Consider the following 18,333-nt stretch of genomic DNA (forward strand, 5'->3'; position numbering starts at 1 on the left):
AATTCTACTAGTGTTTGAAGGTATGTGAGATGTCAAGGAGTGGTTTACCATTGCCACCACCAGCGAGTTTCCATGTCTGAGCAATGATTGGAACCCAGGCTTCCTGAATCCTAGCCCATTACTTTAGTATCAACCATGCTGCAATGGCTCGCGACAAATTGTTGTCCTCTGTTTCCCTTCCCTTGCCCCTTGTACCTGTGGAATCTGTCTAGTTTCCCGTATTTCTCATCTTTTTTTCTTCATTCTGGAATGCAGTAGATGGAGCCTGGACTGAATGGAGCAAATGGTCTGCCTGCAACACGGAGTGCACCCACTGGAGAAGCCGAGAGTGCATGGCCCCGTCTCCCAAGAATGGAGGCAAAGACTGCAGCGGTGTGCTGCTTGATTCCAAAAACTGCACCGATGGGCTCTGTATGCAAAGTGAGTAAAAACGATGTGGCTAACGTGGTTGAGAGGGAGTTGGAACCCATGTCTGAGGCCAAAGTGTAGACATGTTACTTTGGGGACTACAACTCCTAGCAGCTGTGCAAGTTGGGGATTCTGGGAATTGCAGCCAAAAGAAGTATTGATAGCCATGTTGACACAAAACAAATTCTAGACACCATACTAAAGGGAAACCTTTATTAGGCCAAGCAACAACAACAATAACAATAATAATGTGCCACCAAGTCACATTTGACTTTCCAGGGTTTTCTAGGTAAAGAATACTCAGAAGTGGTTTACCATTCACTATTTCTGAGAGCACTCGGGGACTGTGGCAAAAGCTACACAGGCTAGCTGTTTTTTTCCCCACAGGAGACATGATGTGGAATCAAACTCAAAACTCCACAGCCAGGTACCGCGCTCACTGAGCTGTCCTGGACCAAAACGTGTACAAAAGCAGAAAAAAAAACTATGCAAGCATTTGAGAGAAGGCTCTCATCATTAAGCAAGATGTAAAAAGTAAGCATGGCACAGGGAGAAGATGATAGAGGAAGTCCTAGATCTTAATTCCTGTTTCCTGGGGTGTTGTTTTAGCAAGTAAAGAGGGATGCAGCCAACAGTGAAATGGGCCTCATCAAATGTTACAGTGGTGTTAGATCTCACCTTGACCGTTTCACAGATTCACTCATATTTGCGAAATTAGAAACTGTTGGCCCTACATCTTAGATTGAATACGTCCCTGGACAGAACTGAAACCCAAACAGTAACCTTTCTCACTTGTTTGTAAAAGCAGCATATAACTAGACAAAGCTATACTACTTAGTTATCCAATTTTTATCTGTGAGAAAGTTAATATCATAAGGTATCTTCTTCAGCACCATCATGGATGATACCACTCTGATGGCAGAAAGTGAGGAGCAATGAAAGAACCTCTTAATGAGGGTAAAAGAGGAAAGTGCAAAAAATGGTTTGAAGCTCAACATCAAAAAAACAAAGATCACGGCCACTGGTCCCATCACCTCCTGGCAAATAGAAGGGGAAGATCTGGAGGCAGTGACAGATTTTACTTTCTTGGGCTCCATGATCACTGCAGATGGTGACAGCAGCCATGAAATTAAAAGATGCCTTCTTTCTTGGGAGGAAAGCGATATGGCAAACCTAGACAGCATCTTAAAAAGTAGAGATATCACCTTGCCGACAAAGGTCCATGTAGTCAGAGCTATGGTTTTTCCAGTAGTGATGTATGGAAGTGAGAGCTGGACCATAAAGAAGGCTGACGGCCAAAGAATGGATGCTTTTGAATTGTGGTGTTGGAGGAGACTCTTGAGAGTCTCCTGGACTGCAAGGAGAACAAACCTATCCATTCTGAATGAAATCAACCCTGAGTGCTCACTGGAAGGACAGATCCTGAAGCTGAGACTCCAATACTTTGGCCATCTCATGAAAAGAGAAGACTCCCTGGAAAAGACCCTGATGTTAGGAAAGTGTGAGGGCAAGAGAAGAAGGGGACGACAGAGGACGAGATGGTTGGACAATGTCACTGAAGTTACCAACATGAATTTGACCAAACTCTGGGAGGCAGTGGAAGATAGGATCGCCTGCCGTGCTCTGGTCCATGGGGTCACAAAGAGTCAGATATGACTTAATGACTAAACAACAAAATCTTCAGGTGTCTATAGAAACACTTGTGAAAAGCAATGCCTGGGAGCATCCTGTCGATAGCTCATCTACGGTAGCCGAATATCAGACCAGATAAATTCTTTGGCCATTTAAATGTATTTTTTAAGACTACAGCTTGGAAACAGCAGACAGGGATTATGACTCAATGAACCACATGCACACTTAATTCTGAGTCAGTCTGACTTAAACTAAGAGGGTGCATTTCCTAAGTAAACAGGACTGGTCTGTGGTTGCTTACACCATAGTTATTTTTGGACTTCGTCTCCCACCTCCCACACCCTTGGCTATTCAGGCTAAGGCTGAGTTGTATGCCAATAGCTTCTAGGTGAGTTGCCCCACCCTGACAGTGCAAGTCTGAGTAACTTCCACTTGTTCTGCTAATAACTGAAAGAATACCAGAGACGGAAGTAGAAGTGTAAAGAGATTTCAGTGTACTCAGCAGGGCTCTGTAGCATTCCTCTCTGTCTTGAATAACTCTCTTTTCCATAGTGTGTGGAGAGAGACCAGGATGAGTGACACCAGGAGAACTATTTTGGGAAATATATAGTGAAAGTTAGTAGATGAGTCACCAGATTATCCTCTGTTAAAATTTGGGGTTTTTTAAAAAATTCTTAATGTGAACCCTCTGAAAACAGGTGGGGGAACTGGAGTTGTTTTGCATTGTAATTCAGACACCAAGTTGGGAACCTTTTCTGTTTCTAGAGATTTTTTAAAAAGTGCTCTCCAGAAGCAGAACCATATTTCCTTTCTCATATACAGGACGAGGGCACAGGCTTTGCAGAATAAAGGAGGTGTGGCTTATTGTCTTGTTCTCTCATTACACCATGATGTTGATTTCCCATTAAAAGCCAACAATTATACTATTACTGGGAATGCTGCAAAAAGGGCTGGTGGTGGAAATCCAGTACCAACCCTTTCTCTGTCGGCCAGGAATGGGGGGGGGCACTGTTCCACATGTTGTGGGATTGCAACTCCCATCAGCTTTAATCAGCATGGCTGATAGTGGAGTATGGTGGGACTTATAATTCAGCAACATCTGGGAAGGCCAGCCATGTGCTCCTCTCCATTTGTCTAACGAGACCCACACCCATAGTCCTCCTCCTTTCGAGTTGAAACGAACTGTCAGTTTTCTCTAATGTCAGCACGGGCTGAAGGATTCTGCATCTAGATCTAAATGCTGTTGATTAATAGTGGGCCACAGTCATCACTGTTTAATCTTCATCCACACACACACTCAATCTCCCTGGGCCTTTTCCTAGTATGAAAAACTATCTATGCTTCAGCCCATAGATGAAATGACCAGAAGCAAAGTGGCTGGACACCTGCAGCTCAATATTTGGCTAATTAGGGCAAACCTCTATATAAGGTCTCAGACGAGCATCCTGAAGTGCTCTTTGTGCTCCCAAAGCCAGCAAAGGCCTTTTTCTAGCTCTTTTTGCAACTCTTCCTCTCTTCTAGCCCTTTGGGACCTTTCACAAAGATACTGCCTGTCGTTGCCTCGTTGCTGACGTCTTTGATTTCTTGGTGTATCTGTAAATGTCACCTGAGAAGCATTAGGGCAAATCAGCCAATGGATGAGCTGATCCTGAGGTTGGCTAAGGGAACAGGCAAGTGAGTTTGGTCTTAACCCATTTGCTTTAAGAACTGGATGTGTTTGAGAAGGCAGGAGAATCAGTGTATTCACAACCCCTTGGGAGGATCAAAATAAATTGCTTGAACAAGTGGAAAGGCCAACGTCTCGAGAATAACACCCCTGTTTACAGTGGGACATTCACACCGCTTGTCCTAATTGTTTTAATTGTGTGAGTGCTGCCACCTTCCTTTGTCAGAATGATTTCTATTCTGATCATTTAATCTAAGTTTGTCTGTTGCCTGGATTAATGTTGCTACTTGTAGCCTGTCCTCAGAGTACACTCTCTCCCGCACAGTGTGCTGCAGACTTCCCTCACACCCCTGCTGCATGAATCCTTTTGTGTCATCTTTAATGAAATCACAAGATTTGACCCATGTTGGCAGACAGGAGAGGGGGGAGAGGAGGAGAGGAGCCCTGTGCAGAGACATGATTTCAAAACAACCCAAAAAGGCATCTCACCCTTCAGTAGCTGCTGGCTCTGGAGAAGCTCATTGCTGGGGAAAACTAAGGCATCGTGACAGCTGAGGTTGGGGGCAGTTTGCAGGCAGAATCAAGCTGTGCACCATGCCAGCCTGCTGCTGGCAGTCAGTGTTCAGTTGGCAAAAAGTGCTGAAAAGAAAAACAAGAAAACAGCAATAGCCGAAGATGCAAGCATCTTCAGGCTTGATCGGTCTCCCCATAAACCCTCAAACCAGTCCTTCACCTATATATGTTAAGAATGTATGTATGTGTGTGTATTTGGTCATTAACTAGGGTATTAATTGGATGCTACGCCATCTCTCTTAAAGCACTCTCTGTATTAATCTTTGAGTTTATATCTTTTGGGAAGGAAGTTGAATTACTGCTGCACGTTACCCAGTCACATTAAGATTCATTAAATGCTTGCCCTTTGCTCCTAAAACATTGTTTTCCAGCTGGCTGGGTGATTCTGGGAGTTGTAGTCCCTCCCTCCAATGTAATGTTTCCAAGCTGTTGATATCAGTTGTCCGAAGAATGTGAAAGGTATGGTGGGCAGCAGGATTCCTTTCAACGTTACCCATCATTAAAGAACCTTAGTCATGGGAGAGTGAGATCAAGCTGGCCTACAACAAAGTTTAAGATTATTTAACAATGCTGAATTATTAATTATTTCTATGACTGCTGATTTGTGCTTGTTGGAAGAGGGATAAGCCTTGTTTAAGCTTATGGGACTTATTTTTACATAAACATGCAAGGATTGGTCCATAAAGCAGTAACTCATAATTCCAAACTAGGTCCAATTCTGAGTGAGGTATTCTGGGAATTCTAGCCCATGTGTGAGAATGATAGATCAAATTGAAGAAAGTAAATTAATGGAACGGAGGATGGAGAGCTGAGTCTACAACAGTTTTCAAGGAAACATCTATAAACTTGTTGCTTTTTCTCTGGTGTTTGATGGACCTCAGCGAAGGCTGTCCTAGGAGAAATGGTCAAATATACTGTAGGTTCAGACAACAATGAGATCTGTAGGCCGCTCTGAAAAATGTATGATATGCAACTACTTGTCTCAGAAGTATTTTTCAACATTTGGTTGAGAACAGAGAATATTTCCACAGTTTTGTGATCTCTTATTTTTAAAAAAAAACTGTGACAGTTGGAAACATTTTGAATGCTTTTCCCACAATGAGACAAAATGAGCAAGAATATAGAGGAAAAGTCACATTTTTCATGGGTAGGTCACAAATCACAGAATACCTCAGACTGCATTACACACAGCCATGGTTGCTGTGGGTTTTAGGAAGTTTTAGTCTGAAAAGTGACTTTTCCAAGCTCTGGCAAACGAGAGAAAGGCAGGGTGGGACCGTGAAGATTGCTTTCGTTTATTCTCCCAAAGAAATGGGTGATTCTTCAAGTGCATCCAGACCATCACTCTTGAACCTTTCCAGTTCAAATATTTTGTCTCTTGTAGTGTTGCTTTTAAAGTTCGCCCATTTCTCATTCTTCCATGTGTCTCTGCTCATAACATGCTTCTTTCTCCCAGAATTTCAGGAATTGTGGATTTGTTTTCTTAAAAGAATGCTGAATTCTCATGTACTGAGCCTAAGAGTTCTGTACAGTTAAAAACAAAAAAGTCAAAAACAACAGCAACAAAAAAGAGTGGCTCTAGAGACAGGATTGTGAAAACAACTAGTCTTCGGGTCTGCAGAAAGAAACTAGCAGATGGCTATGATGAATGAATGGGTGCCAAGTCCAGCTGGACAAATCAAATTTAAAAAGCTGGGATCATGGAACTGGGAGGAGCAGGACACCCACTGGGGAGGGGAGCAGTCTGTTTCTGCTGTCCTGTCCAGTTGAGCCACAGGAAGCCTGGCTTCTCTTTTGATGAAAAAAAATTACAGTCCTATTGAGCTCAGGGGGGATGGATGACCTTGAAGTTAGACAGCAGTCCTATGAAGGACCACAGCTCATAGTAAAAAATGCCACCTACTGAGTTAAAAGGGAAAAAAAACACGGGCCAGAATCCTATTAGTGTTTGCACAAGGTTTTGTGTTGCTTGCTTTGGGTAATTGCAGTAAATCAATGAGATGTCAAAGTGTATCTTCCTTGTGTGTATGCTCAGTTATGCCCTAGCATCTCAGCAGTTAACCACAGCACATTGTGCAAATTCCATATAAACACCAATTGCCCTTAGATTTGTCATGCTGCCATGAAAGTCATGCTTGGTACTTTCCAAGGTGAAATGCATCCCAGGGTCCACATATTATGGTCTGCCAGTGCTGGAAATGGTCCTTGTCTTCCTTTTCAGTTTTGGCCAGGCAGGAAAAGCCTCTGATAGGCTGCCACATGTGGCCTGTAAATGGTGGTTTGCTGGTTGTGTAGTCTCAACAGGCATGCCGTATTTAGACTGGGTAGCTCTTCATGTATAGAATTCCTTTATGTGACCATCTTTCACGCAGAGCTGTAAAGCAGGATGCAAGGCCAACCTGATCCTGTACATTGTGTTCATATGTACATGAGCACAGTATCCCAGGCAACATAATGGTATCCCTAGAACATTTCACATGCTGATACTGTGGGCAGATGTTTGAGAAATGTAGATTGTGGAGTGATTCTGTGAGCCTCTGAAACACAGCATGCATGTCTTCTGAATGAATTGTTCCATCATGTTTACATTTTCACTGCACTCTTTGCCTGGGCAGCCAGTCTGTGCTTCTGTTTTCTTTTATTATCATCATCGTCATCATGGTTACCATCCTCATTTTTTTTCAACCTTTGTTTTTCTCCCACTTTGTTTTCCCTCACAGATAAAAGATTTGTAAACGAACCCAAAAGTCACCGTAAGTCTTCCATTTCATGACCATTTTCTTTCATTGTTTTATATGCATTCAAAATCTTGCTTTCGTTCACCTTGGTTTGGTTTGCTGCTTCTCCTTCGTGTTAAAACTACTTTTTCTTGGAGAAGGTGATCTCTCTGCAGGTTTAGCAAGGAGCCCATTGCCAGGTCTGATGAAGTTTGTGAAGACATGCAGGTTTGCTTTGTGCAGCAGAGGCAAAACCCACTCAATTACGGATGTAGTCATTCAAGCAGCTGTTGAAATTAGAACTTCCCTGCATCTGTATTGGGCGGGGGGGGGGCGGAGAAGATAGAGATACTCTTTTTTGTTGTCATTTTTGCCTCAGGAAGAGCATTGCTTTTCCTCCTCACTTTCCTCCTCTCACCTAGTAATAAATTGTTGGTCATTTTCCACCCATTGGTATTTAATATAGGTGGAACAGTAATGGTTTTGCTGTCATCCAGAAAACAGAGACTGTGTATATCATACACTCCACTCCCCTTTCTTGTAACTACTGGCTGGAGATAAAACATGGTCGGATGTGCTATGTGGGAATGCAGCATAAAAGGCTGTGGATGATTCTTCATCAGAAATATTCTGTGCACAATATTTAAAGGGGGTGTATGGCTTTCTTTGGTTTGAGGCTTCTTATTCATCAATGCATATTGAAAAATCAGCAAAGCAGTAACAAGGATGACAAAATAAACATCACTCCACCCACACTGTGATTTAAAAAAAAAAAAAGCTTTGCATCTTATTGCTGTTTTAAATTAGCTTGGTGACTCTCTCTCTGAATTCTCCTCATGCCCAGAACTTCATGCCAGAACACAGGGCGTATCCTCTTTCTTCACTGCTCCTTTCAGATCCCATCAGAACCACCTGTTTCCCATGAAGATTGAGGCTTTACTTCAACACCTTAATATTTTTTCCTCTCCTTACTTTTGCTGTTCCCCTTTGGTTTCTTTCCACAGTCAGACTTGAGATTCAAGTCCTGTTCATCATTCAGGAGGAATCCAGCATGTTGATTTCACTGAGATTTTCATTCTGTGACCTTTTGTCTAGATTGTTGCCCAATTCTATGGGACTCTTGTCTCGGCAGGACTCTCTGCAGAACTTTGGAGGTCTTGAATCCTGGGCCACAAAGTTTCTTGATCTAAATAAAGGTTACGGAGCAAGTAGATTTTACATGTGAATGCTCTCATAGCTGGGAGAAACACACATAGAGAAGTATGGTTCAGCCTCATAAGCACCAAACATAAATTGCTGGCATGGCTGCTCTAAAGTTGATGAGGCTTTGTTCCCTAATGAGACCAAGTGTGTGCAATTTTTCTCTCTCCCACAACCGACCTACAAAAGAGGCTGATTCATTCCAAAGACTGTCTATCACATCTGTGCATTTAGCCATTTAGCAATCACCATTCCTCTTTTTTTTTCTTATGAATGCCCAATTTGTTTCAAGTTCAAGGTGGGCGGCTTTTACCGTAAGTCCTCTTCCTGTGCACCAAGGGAGACCAAAGAGTCACAGTATGTTTATATATAAATAGCTAGCCCTAGAGGCAATGTTAATGAGGGTTCTGCAGCTCTCCTGGTGTGTCCCTGTCCAAGGTTAAGTTTCATTTAAAAGCGTAAGCAGATGGGCATTAAGAGTACCATAGTAAGAGGTGCTGACCTTGGACAGACAACCTTCAGGCTGGTGCTCATTTCCCTCGTCACTGAACTATTCCTGTATGCCTGCTTCTCACAGCTACCTTCCCATGCCCTCCGTGATCACATCTTCCTAATGTAGCAGCTTCTGGATCTGCCTGCAGTGAATCTCCCTGATTCATGCATCATGAGCAACCAGTCATAACTTTGTGCACACGCATCTCTAGTCAGTTAGCTAGTTATATTAACATCCTGTCTCCACCTGCCCTACACAGGAGTAGATGAAATGCGGCTGATGGGCTGCAAAGTCTCCCCTAGATTCAAATACACTCTCCAGGACTCCTGTCTCACTCCAATTTTTCTCTTAAAAAAAACCCCTCATGTCCTTGTGCCCTCTAAGGGGCATGGGGGCAATTTAAACATATGTTTCGGGGTCCCCAGAGTCTAGTTTAAGCTCCAGGCATAAATATGTGCAACCCCTGGACATCTAGAGGACACCGGCTCCTGTCTTAATAAGGCCAAGGCAGCATATCTGTTTTTCTCCCTTCCTGTTTTTTTTTTTTTTTTTTTTTTTGTACAACAACAATCCTGTAAGGATAGCCCAGACTAAAAGAGAGTTACTAATCCAGAGCTACCGATGGCTGAGCAATGACCTGGAGCATGAATTTCCCAAGTCTTGGCCAGCATACTAGCTTCTATAGAACACCAATTTTTTTTTATTTTTTTTTTTAGCTTTCTTTCTCACCTTTCCTTCTTGCTCCAACCTAGCCTCCTCCTTCTTTAGTGGCCAATGAAAACTTGGTTTTATCCAGGAGAAAGCTAGATTCTGCCACCATTCCCTGTGCTCTTTTGTGGGGCTTACAAACCAACTGCAACAGAGCCATGGAAAAACAGAACTGCACTTCACTGATCATTAAGTAATCATGTTTACTTCGGTGTTTTGTTCTGCTTCCACTGTTCCTCAACTTCCTGCCCCACATCTGAAAAGAAAAGGCCTTTGATTTTATTTTTCCCCAACCTGACGGGGTACCAAGTCATATATGGCAGGGGAACTTCTATCTGTTCAGTTGCCTTTAAATGCAACTCCAGTAATGCCTTAAGTTGGCAATACTGGCCCGGGCATCTAGGTGTGAAAAAACCCCAAATTTGAAAGGCCCAAATAGGTAATGTGTGGCTAAGAACATGAAATGGCCTAGGGTTGTCTGTGGGGAACCTGCCTGCCCGCGTTCTGAGTGCTTTGGATTTCCCCACGTACTCATCTCAGCCATAGAAGGCTGGCGTGCTCAGGAGCTTAAATAGATGTTCGTCTGTTGTAATTCCTTATTTAACTAGCTGTCCCTTCATATCTTCATGGCCTTGGCAGAAATCTCAAGAGAAAGTTCAAGGAACAAATTGTGAAAAAGTGGTAGACCACACCGTGGTTTAGTTTTGAATTTCTTCTCGTGGAATCATAAATCTGTATTTCCTTGGCAACTGACTAAATGATAGCATAGATGTAAATAAATAAAACAGAAAATGGCAGCTCTTTTTAATCTCTCTCCCTCTGTATCTTCCCCCATAGTACTGGAGGCCACTGGTGATGTGGCCTTGTATGCTGGCCTGGTGGTCGCCATCTTTATCTTCATTGTTATCCTGATGGCTGTTGGGGTGGTGGTGTATAGGCGCAGCTGCCGGGAATTCGACACTGACATCACAGACTCTTCTGCTGCGCTGACTGGAGGCTTCCACCCAGTCAACTTCAAGACCTCCAGGCATGGTAAGCCACCACTTCGGCTTGTTTTTATGTTCTCATCCCATTGCTTTTCAGGATCTCTTCTGTGCATTTTTTTTAACTCTGTGAGACAGAAGAGATGAAGAGGTAGAATCAAACATTTGAACTGAATGTTGGTGTGATGCTTTCAATAGAGTGCAAAATGTCCGTGAAGGTTCCAGTCCCTGGACTTTCTGGATATCTTTGACCAATTCACTCTTTCTTAGCCTCAGTTTTTAATCAAAGTGACAGTATTAACCAAAGCATTTATAGGACTAAATAAAGTAGAAATGATAAAGTGAAATGCGGTTTTACAATATATATAAAATTTGGAAATGGAACATTGAACTCTGAACACTCTGGATTGCAGGTGTGGTTTTTAAATGTTTTCTCCTCATTAAAAAGAAAAAAAAACAAATTGGTACAGCAGAGTGACAGAATTCACATAGAGTTTCTGATGTGCTGGATTTCTTCATTTAGAAAGCTTCTGCCTGCAGTTTGAATGTGCTACAGTCCAGGACTTTACTAACTCTCTAAAATTTGTTCTATTCTGTGTCAGCTTTCTGTGGGTTTTTTTTTGGGGGGGGGGCTTATGACAGAATGGCCTTTTAAGACCTTTTGCATGTGTTCTTTAGCAGAATTCTACACCTAATGAAGACAATTTCCTGTTGATAGCAAAAATCCTTCCCTTTACTTAGAATATCCTCAGATAGATAAAGGCAGAGAATATTTGAAATTGTCTTTTACCTTACTATTTCAAGAGGAATAACTTTATTAGCCTGTTATGGCAGAAACAATAAAACTGTCTCATAGTACCTTAAAGGATAACAGCATCTACCACAGCATCAAGTTTTTAAATTAGAGCCTACATCAGTAAAATAATATTCCATGCATCTGGTGGAGAAAAGGCTCATGCTATTAAAAATCTGTCAGTCTTTCAGGTGTCATAAATATTTATTATATTTTTCTCATGTTGTGAATCAGGGATTTTAGAACGTTACCTAATGGGCTGAAAATGGCTATGAAACGCTTTAGTACATTATTAGCATTAAACCTTGACAAGTACATAACATTAGAGGACATGTGTTTAAATATGCAGCAGCCCATTCATATGGCTTAATAACAGATGCATGCTAAAATCTCACCTCTCGACATTAACTGTTTATAGAACAGTAAACAGTAATTACCAGCAGCAGTGATGTTTAGTTTTCATGTTCTACCCAGCTACTTTCGTTTCAACTCATTATAAAATGGAGGCAATTGCAACTGAACTAGCATGCACTCAGTTTTCAGAGTCTAATTCCTGTTACAGAAAATCTGTATACCTAGTGAGGCATTTCTTCTGCTATCTTTTGCAGACACACCCCAGTTGCTGCACCCGTCAATGCAGCCTGACCTCACAGCCAATGCAGGTGTGTATCGTGGCCCCATGTATGCCTTGCAGGACTCCTCTGACAAGATCCCAATGACCAACTCGCCACTGCTTGACCCACTCCCGAATCTCAAGATCAAAGTGTACAACTCCTCCACAGTATCTTCCTCTTCTCCTGGGATACATGAGGGGGCAGACCTTCTAGGAGCTATGCCTCCAGGGACCTTCCCAGGGGAGAACCTCAGGGATAACCATTTCATGAATCTAAGAAACAAGACCATGGGCTCTCAGCAGCTCCTGACTCTGCCTCGGGAGCCCGGGAACAGTGCCACTGGGACGTTCGGCTGCCTGGGTGGAAGGCTCACCATTCCTGGCACAGGTAAGTATCAACATGAAGGGAATGTTGTCTTATCTTAATGACAAGTATAAACCCATAGAACAAGAGGAAGGTTTGCAAGGGATGGATTTAGAAGCTGACCCAGATCTACCAAGGCAAGGAGGAATTTCAGGACCATAGACAGCTCCAAACAGACTATTTGGTCCAGTCATATTTTAAAATCCAACCAAACTTTATGTAATCTTGACTTCCCCTCCCAGGGTCCATCTACTTGCTGAGGAGCCTTAAAGGGTCAGTCCTCTATGCTGGAGCCCAGCATTTTCTTACCTTCACCACTTATTCTTTCTGGACACATCCAGAAAAGGATGCAGTAAACGGGGCAACTAAGGCTGGTATAGAGTATAGCCACCATTTGGGATTATAGGAGAGAAAGCCCAAGAGCTGATCTGGTTAGCAGTGGGATACTTTAGACCAAGTTTACTTGCAGATGAGCAGGTGTGAAGGAGTGGTAGATAGTGCCAGAACCCATTTCACTTGCAGTTTCTGATACCACATTTTCTCCCTCCCTCCCTCCCTCCCCCCCTCTCTCTCTCTCATTCTCATTGTTTTTCTTTTCATTCCTGCACACTGAGCTTCTGAGAGAACAACAAATTGTTTTTCCGTGATTACTAACAGAGAGTCTTTGACCTTAGGCTGAACGCTTTACAAGATTTGGTCAGTAGCCCACTGCTTGGAGAAATCACTTGCTTGGAACAGGGGAATTCCTAGAATCTCCCAGTGGGCCATGCTGGCTGGGGGGATTGTGGGAGCTGACATCCATTAAGTTAATTTTTCCAAGCCTTGCAAGAGCCACATGCTGTGCTGGCACTTTTGCAGGCTATCCATTCCTCTTGCTTAGGTTAGAGCTGCATCTTCTAAAGAGTGAAGTATTTGTATTTTGGCAAAGTCTGTAATCATATTTCTCTTCTTCTGCCCTGTAGGAGTGAGTCTGTTGGTACCACATGGAGCAATTCCTCAGGGGAAATTCTATGAAATGTATCTAATGATCAACAAAGCAGAAAACACTCTGTAAGTAAAACAGATACTGTGCTGTGTCTCTCATTGTAGTTAGCATTATCCTAAATGCCAAACAGTAGCTGGAATCCAAAGAGCTACTTGAAGTACAGTATGAAATTGTGCATGCCCAGCAAAAGTTTTGATTCATTAAGGTGTGTGTGTGTGTTTGTGTTTAAATAGTAGCCAGGTTGTTTAAATGCCCTTGGGTACAGTGGTGCAACAACAGAGAAACATGAAGTCATAAGAACATGTTCTGCAAAAAGGATAAGACTATTATATCCATCTTACACTAATGTAGTATAGTGGATAGAGTGCTGGACTAGAACTCAAGACTAGTTTCAAGTCTCCACTCAGCCATGGAAGCTTACTGGCAAGTGACACTGGTAAAACCATACCTTAGATAGCTCACATCCTTGGAAAACATGCTAGAGTAGCTATAAGTGAGAACCAACCTGACAGCGTATAAGACTTCCATCGTACACACCTTGCACAAGTAATCTTAAACCATCTAGTATCATGATAAGATAAGGGGAATAAGAATAAGTTAAAAGGGGGTGAGAATTAGTTGTATTATAAAGATGAAGAACTGGGTAATTTAGACAAAGCTATCTGGATCTGAACCTTGGGCAGGACCAGACAGCTATGCAACTGGGCACAGCTTCGGCTGGCATTGTGAGAAGGAAAGCTGGCATTAAATTACTGCAATACCACTCTATAAAGTGTTTGCTTTTGCTGAAAAGGGGAACAGTTTGGCATTTGCTTCAGATAGCGAAATATCTTGAACTATTTCGGAAAAGGGGGTGGAATTGGGGTTGCATGAGCTTAGAGAAGGGGGAGGAGTTAGAAGCGTTTCCGTCTAGTATAAATGTTAAGCCTTCCTTTACAAAGATCAGGTAAGGGTTGAAAGATCTGAATGTCACCTTTGCTGTTTTATATATTACAAGAACAGCATGTTTGGATGGGTCTTACTTATTCAGAACTGTGCCCAGTTGGTTGAGGGAGTCTGGGAGTTGTAATAATAATAATATTTTTTTTAAAAAAAAGCAATGGCCCTTCAGAAAAGTTTCTGACTAGAAATGTAGAGAGATCCATTTTCTAAGAGACCAAGAGAACAGAGTCTGTGTTCCTGCTCTCTGCCATCTTCCATTTTATGACAGCCCAGCAGAGATAAGGCAGCCCTCCTGTCTTTGTGCTCCCCAGCTTGCCCTCAGAAGGAACCCAGACAATCCTGAGCCCCCTGGTGACCTGTGGGCCCACCGGGTTGCTCTTGTGCCGTCCTGTCATCCTGACCGTCCCACACTGCGCAGAGGTCAGTTCTCCAGACTGGATGTTGCAACTGAAAACTCAGTCCCACCAAGGAAGCTGGGAGGTAAGTTGAATTAAATGGGGAAGTGATGATGAGTATGATGGTGAGATAAAACCTGTAAGGAGCTTCAGTTTGTGGAGAAACAAAAAGTACATTAGGTTTCTTATTTAAATCATATGATTATTTATCTGATATTACACAGTCAATGGGTATTTTCCTATATTTCCTTTGTTCATGTATCACAGATACATATACAGTATCTGCTCAATTTACAGTATTGCTGAACTCCATTGTTCAAAATTGGATGTTCAAGTTGGCATGATTTGGCAGTGGGGGGAAGAATCATAGAATAATGGAGTTGGAAGCGGGCAACCCCTTGCTCCGTGCAGGAATCTATGTGTATCTGTCTGAATGCTTCTTGCATGTCTTCAGTTTTGGAGTGCTGGATTCTAGGTTTTGGTGGGTTTTTTTTTAATCATTTCATAGTCTTTCCCAGTATCGTTTCCCCAGATGTTGAACTACAGCTGCTTTGTGTCCTGGTCAGCCTGACCAACAGTCAAGTAAACTGTGATCTATTGGGGACACAGGGTTGGGAAATGTTGTTCTAGGGCATAAGGCTAGGATCATGGGGCTCAGAATATATACATATTTGTATGGTGTCTTTGTACATATGTCATAGATACGTGCATGTATGTATGTGCACTGGTGTGAGAGTGAGACAGAAAGGAGACATTTCTGAAGGAGAATGGCCTGGAATAGCCCATGAAAAGCCTATAATGCAGCAACATGCAGTAATGTTAATATTTTCCAGCAGAGGGCACTGCAGGGTCAAATTTCTATTTAGCTGATGGAACCATTCAGCAGTTCCCTCACTGCCCCTTCACCAGGGCTGTGTGTATGCTGCCCTTCAGTCCAGAACAAAACAACACAGTACTTTGGTCTACCATGTAGCAGCATGCAGAGAGTCAACTGCCTAGATTTTCATTACAGTTCTGAAAATATATTTGAAAGCACGGGGTGGGGATGCCTTTTGAAAGCCTGGAAGCTGTAAGATCATTCCATTTATTTACCTGAGAGGTTCCCCCCCCCATCATGAGTAACAGAAGCTGATTAAACTGGGTTTCAAAATGCTTTCTTTTGATTGCAGAATAAATTGTGGAAAATCAGAGAAATATCGAATAAATGTGCTTCAATGCATAATTTATCCAGGTTACAGAACCTTCCTGTTCTGACCATATAAAGCAAAACAAAACATTTCTTTAATTGGTGAAGCATTCCTTTTTTAGTTTTCCTTAAAGCAAATGGTATGTACATCTCTAATCTTAATCTGTGTGTGCAGGAGGGATACTTTTTAAAAAGTGATTCCATCTGAAAATTAACAAAAAGGAAGACACTTTTCGTGTTTCTGCTCTCTCTCCCCAACTTGCTCTCCAGGAAGTGGTCACTCTGGACGAGGAGACGCTGAACACTCCCTGCTACTGCCAGCTGGAGCCCAAGTGCTGCCACATTCTTCTGGAGCAGCTTGGAACCTACGTCCTGGTGGGAGAGTCTTACTCGCGACTAGCCATCAAGAGACTCCAGCTGGCTATCTTTGCCCCTACCCTCTGTACCTCATTGGAATACAATCTCAAAGTCTACTGCCTGGAGGACACACCAGACGCCCTGAAGGTAAATGTTGCTCAGTGCTGCTGAGGCTCTTTGCCTTCCTTCTTTCCCTTTCCCTTCCTCATCTTCTGTCTCCTTGATTTAAAAAAAAAAACCATCATCATCATCTTAGAACTGCAGAGCTGGAAAGGATCCTATAGGTCAGGGGTCATCAACCCGCAGTCCGCAGCCCAGTGCCGGTCCATGGGCTTGCCAGAACTGGGCTGCGGATACGGATCTCCACCCCCTGCACGTACGCACGGTGGGCGTGTCACACTTGTGCTGAAGGCATGTCATGCTCGCGTGGGGGGTGCCCCACTCACGGTGGGTATGTCCTGCTTGCGGTGGGTGTGTCATGCCCCCCGCAGGCATGACATGCCCTCCATGCGAGCGCGGAGGTGACCTCGCCCCCCCCCACGCATGGAGCTCACTCCTCCAAACCAGTCCACGGCCCCAAAAACATTGGGGACCACTGTTATAGATCATTGGGTCTAGTCCCTATGAAGGAAAAGCGGGGGAAATCGGATTTCCAACCTCTGGCTCTGCATCCAGATACCTAAACCACTGAGCTTTCCAGTTATTCCTAGATTGTTAAACCTTTCATGTGGGGAAAATTTGTCATATATATTGCCAAGAAAAACATCTGCCATAGTTAGGGAATTTTCTTAATTATATATAGGGAGACTAGGAAGAAAGGAAGGGGTTCTTTTGCCTTTTGCTTACCCTAGGAAAGCTTTTAGAGATTTTTAGGGATTTTTAGAATTGTTGTATTTAAAGGGAATTATTGCTTCATTTCTATTTTGTAACAAGCCTTGGACATGGTAATATGCTTTGCTTTTGCATCAAATTGATTTTATTCTATAAATCTATATTTTTTCAATAAAATAATAATTATAAAATATTTTGGTCTCTTGAACGGTGTAGCTGTTTTAGCAATACCCAGAGGGGGAAGCAAGGCCACATTAAGCTACAGAGTCCTACCTAATTGAGCCAAGTATATAGAGTTCACTACCAATTAAGAAAATTCCCTAACTATGGCAGACTTTTTCTTGGCAATCCCAATGCTGACTGCAAGAGGAACCAATTAGCTGCTCCACTCAGTTTTAAGTTGAGCCTTTTGTGTATAATCTCATCCCCAGCCTAGTTCATTTTAAGTGACTTAAACTATTTGGTTACTGCGAGTTAGGTGAGGGGCTGTTCTATAACCAAAGCCAAATTTTTGCCTTGAGATTGTCTTTTGTTGATCACTGCCTGGGTAGCTGGCACGGCTGATGCACTGCATGATAAATCCAATGTGCTGCATCAATCAACACATGGAAAGCCTGAAATTTCAACACTGAAGAACCACCACATTATCTTTTGTCCATTGGTAAATCTAAGGTCAGGCTCCTTGTTTAGTGAGAATAATATAGAGTAATGCTTCTGCATGTGAATTGTGTTCATGACACGCAATCCTTTTCTGCTATCAGGTCAATTTTCTAATGTAGGGGTTAACTAGTGCCCAGAGGTCAAGATTGTCCATATTTAAAATGGCTGTTGCTAGGGATTTCTCGGTACTCAGAAGTGATTTACCAGCCCCTCCTCCTGGTGGTGGTCTGTGACCCTGTTGCTTATGCAAAACAGCAGGAGGGGCAGGGCAGACCATCAGCCTCATGCAATTCAGGTGATCTCAGGTGGGTCCCTCTTCTGTGAAGTATAGCAAGGATTCAGATTGATGGATCTTGGCTCCACAGCCAGGTGCTGTAACCAGCTGAGCTATACCTCATACCGCTTAAAAGACAGCATTTTGTAAACAGTCCAGACATTCAACCAAGAGTCATTAGACCAGCTTTCCAGAGGCAGTCACTTATACAGCACCTTAGCTAGAAGGATGCCTACCCCCAAGCTTTCGGGTCCAGTCAGCTCGGTGGAAAACAGTGCCGGACCCTTTATGCAGCCAGCGTTACTTCTCCACAGAGTTTGTCTGCCCTCTGTCTTGCTCTCAGACTGAGATTGCAGGGTGGGGGTGGAGTAGCCATGGAGGAGGGCAGTGTTGGCAGCCACTCTGCCCCCTGCCTCAGGCAAGCTTGGGATGCCACGGCTTCCAGATGATTATAATGAACACTCCCCATTGAAAAGCATTGCACTTGGGGAGATGCAAAAGTTCACTTCTTTGGTATTGAAAAAACAGTGGCTCATTCACACAGTGCCACCAG

At 43.0% G+C, this 18,333-nt stretch overlaps 1 protein-coding gene across 2 annotated transcripts in view; it reads left to right on the forward strand.

Annotated features, from left to right (window-relative positions):
* The window catches only part of UNC5B (unc-5 netrin receptor B), a 202,090-nt gene that overhangs the window by 174,594 nt on the left and 9,163 nt on the right, over positions 1-18,333 (forward strand). Inside the window, exons 7-13 of one of the 2 annotated variants that reach the window (XM_020783182.3) lie at positions 256-420; positions 7,000-7,032; positions 10,235-10,429; positions 11,782-12,174; positions 13,113-13,200; positions 14,389-14,557; positions 15,929-16,162. In XM_020783182.3, coding sequence (XP_020638841.3) covers positions 256-420; positions 7,000-7,032; positions 10,235-10,429; positions 11,782-12,174; positions 13,113-13,200; positions 14,389-14,557; positions 15,929-16,162 — 1,277 coding nt within the window. The remainder of the gene's footprint in view (positions 1-255; positions 421-6,999; positions 7,033-10,234; positions 10,430-11,781; positions 12,175-13,112; positions 13,201-14,388; positions 14,558-15,928; positions 16,163-18,333) is intronic. The other variant, XM_020783183.3, reaches the window with a different exon arrangement.

This window comes from Pogona vitticeps, chromosome 3, assembly GCF_051106095.1.
Source record: "Pogona vitticeps strain Pit_001003342236 chromosome 3, PviZW2.1, whole genome shotgun sequence".
NCBI lineage: Eukaryota > Metazoa > Chordata > Lepidosauria > Squamata > Agamidae > Pogona > Pogona vitticeps.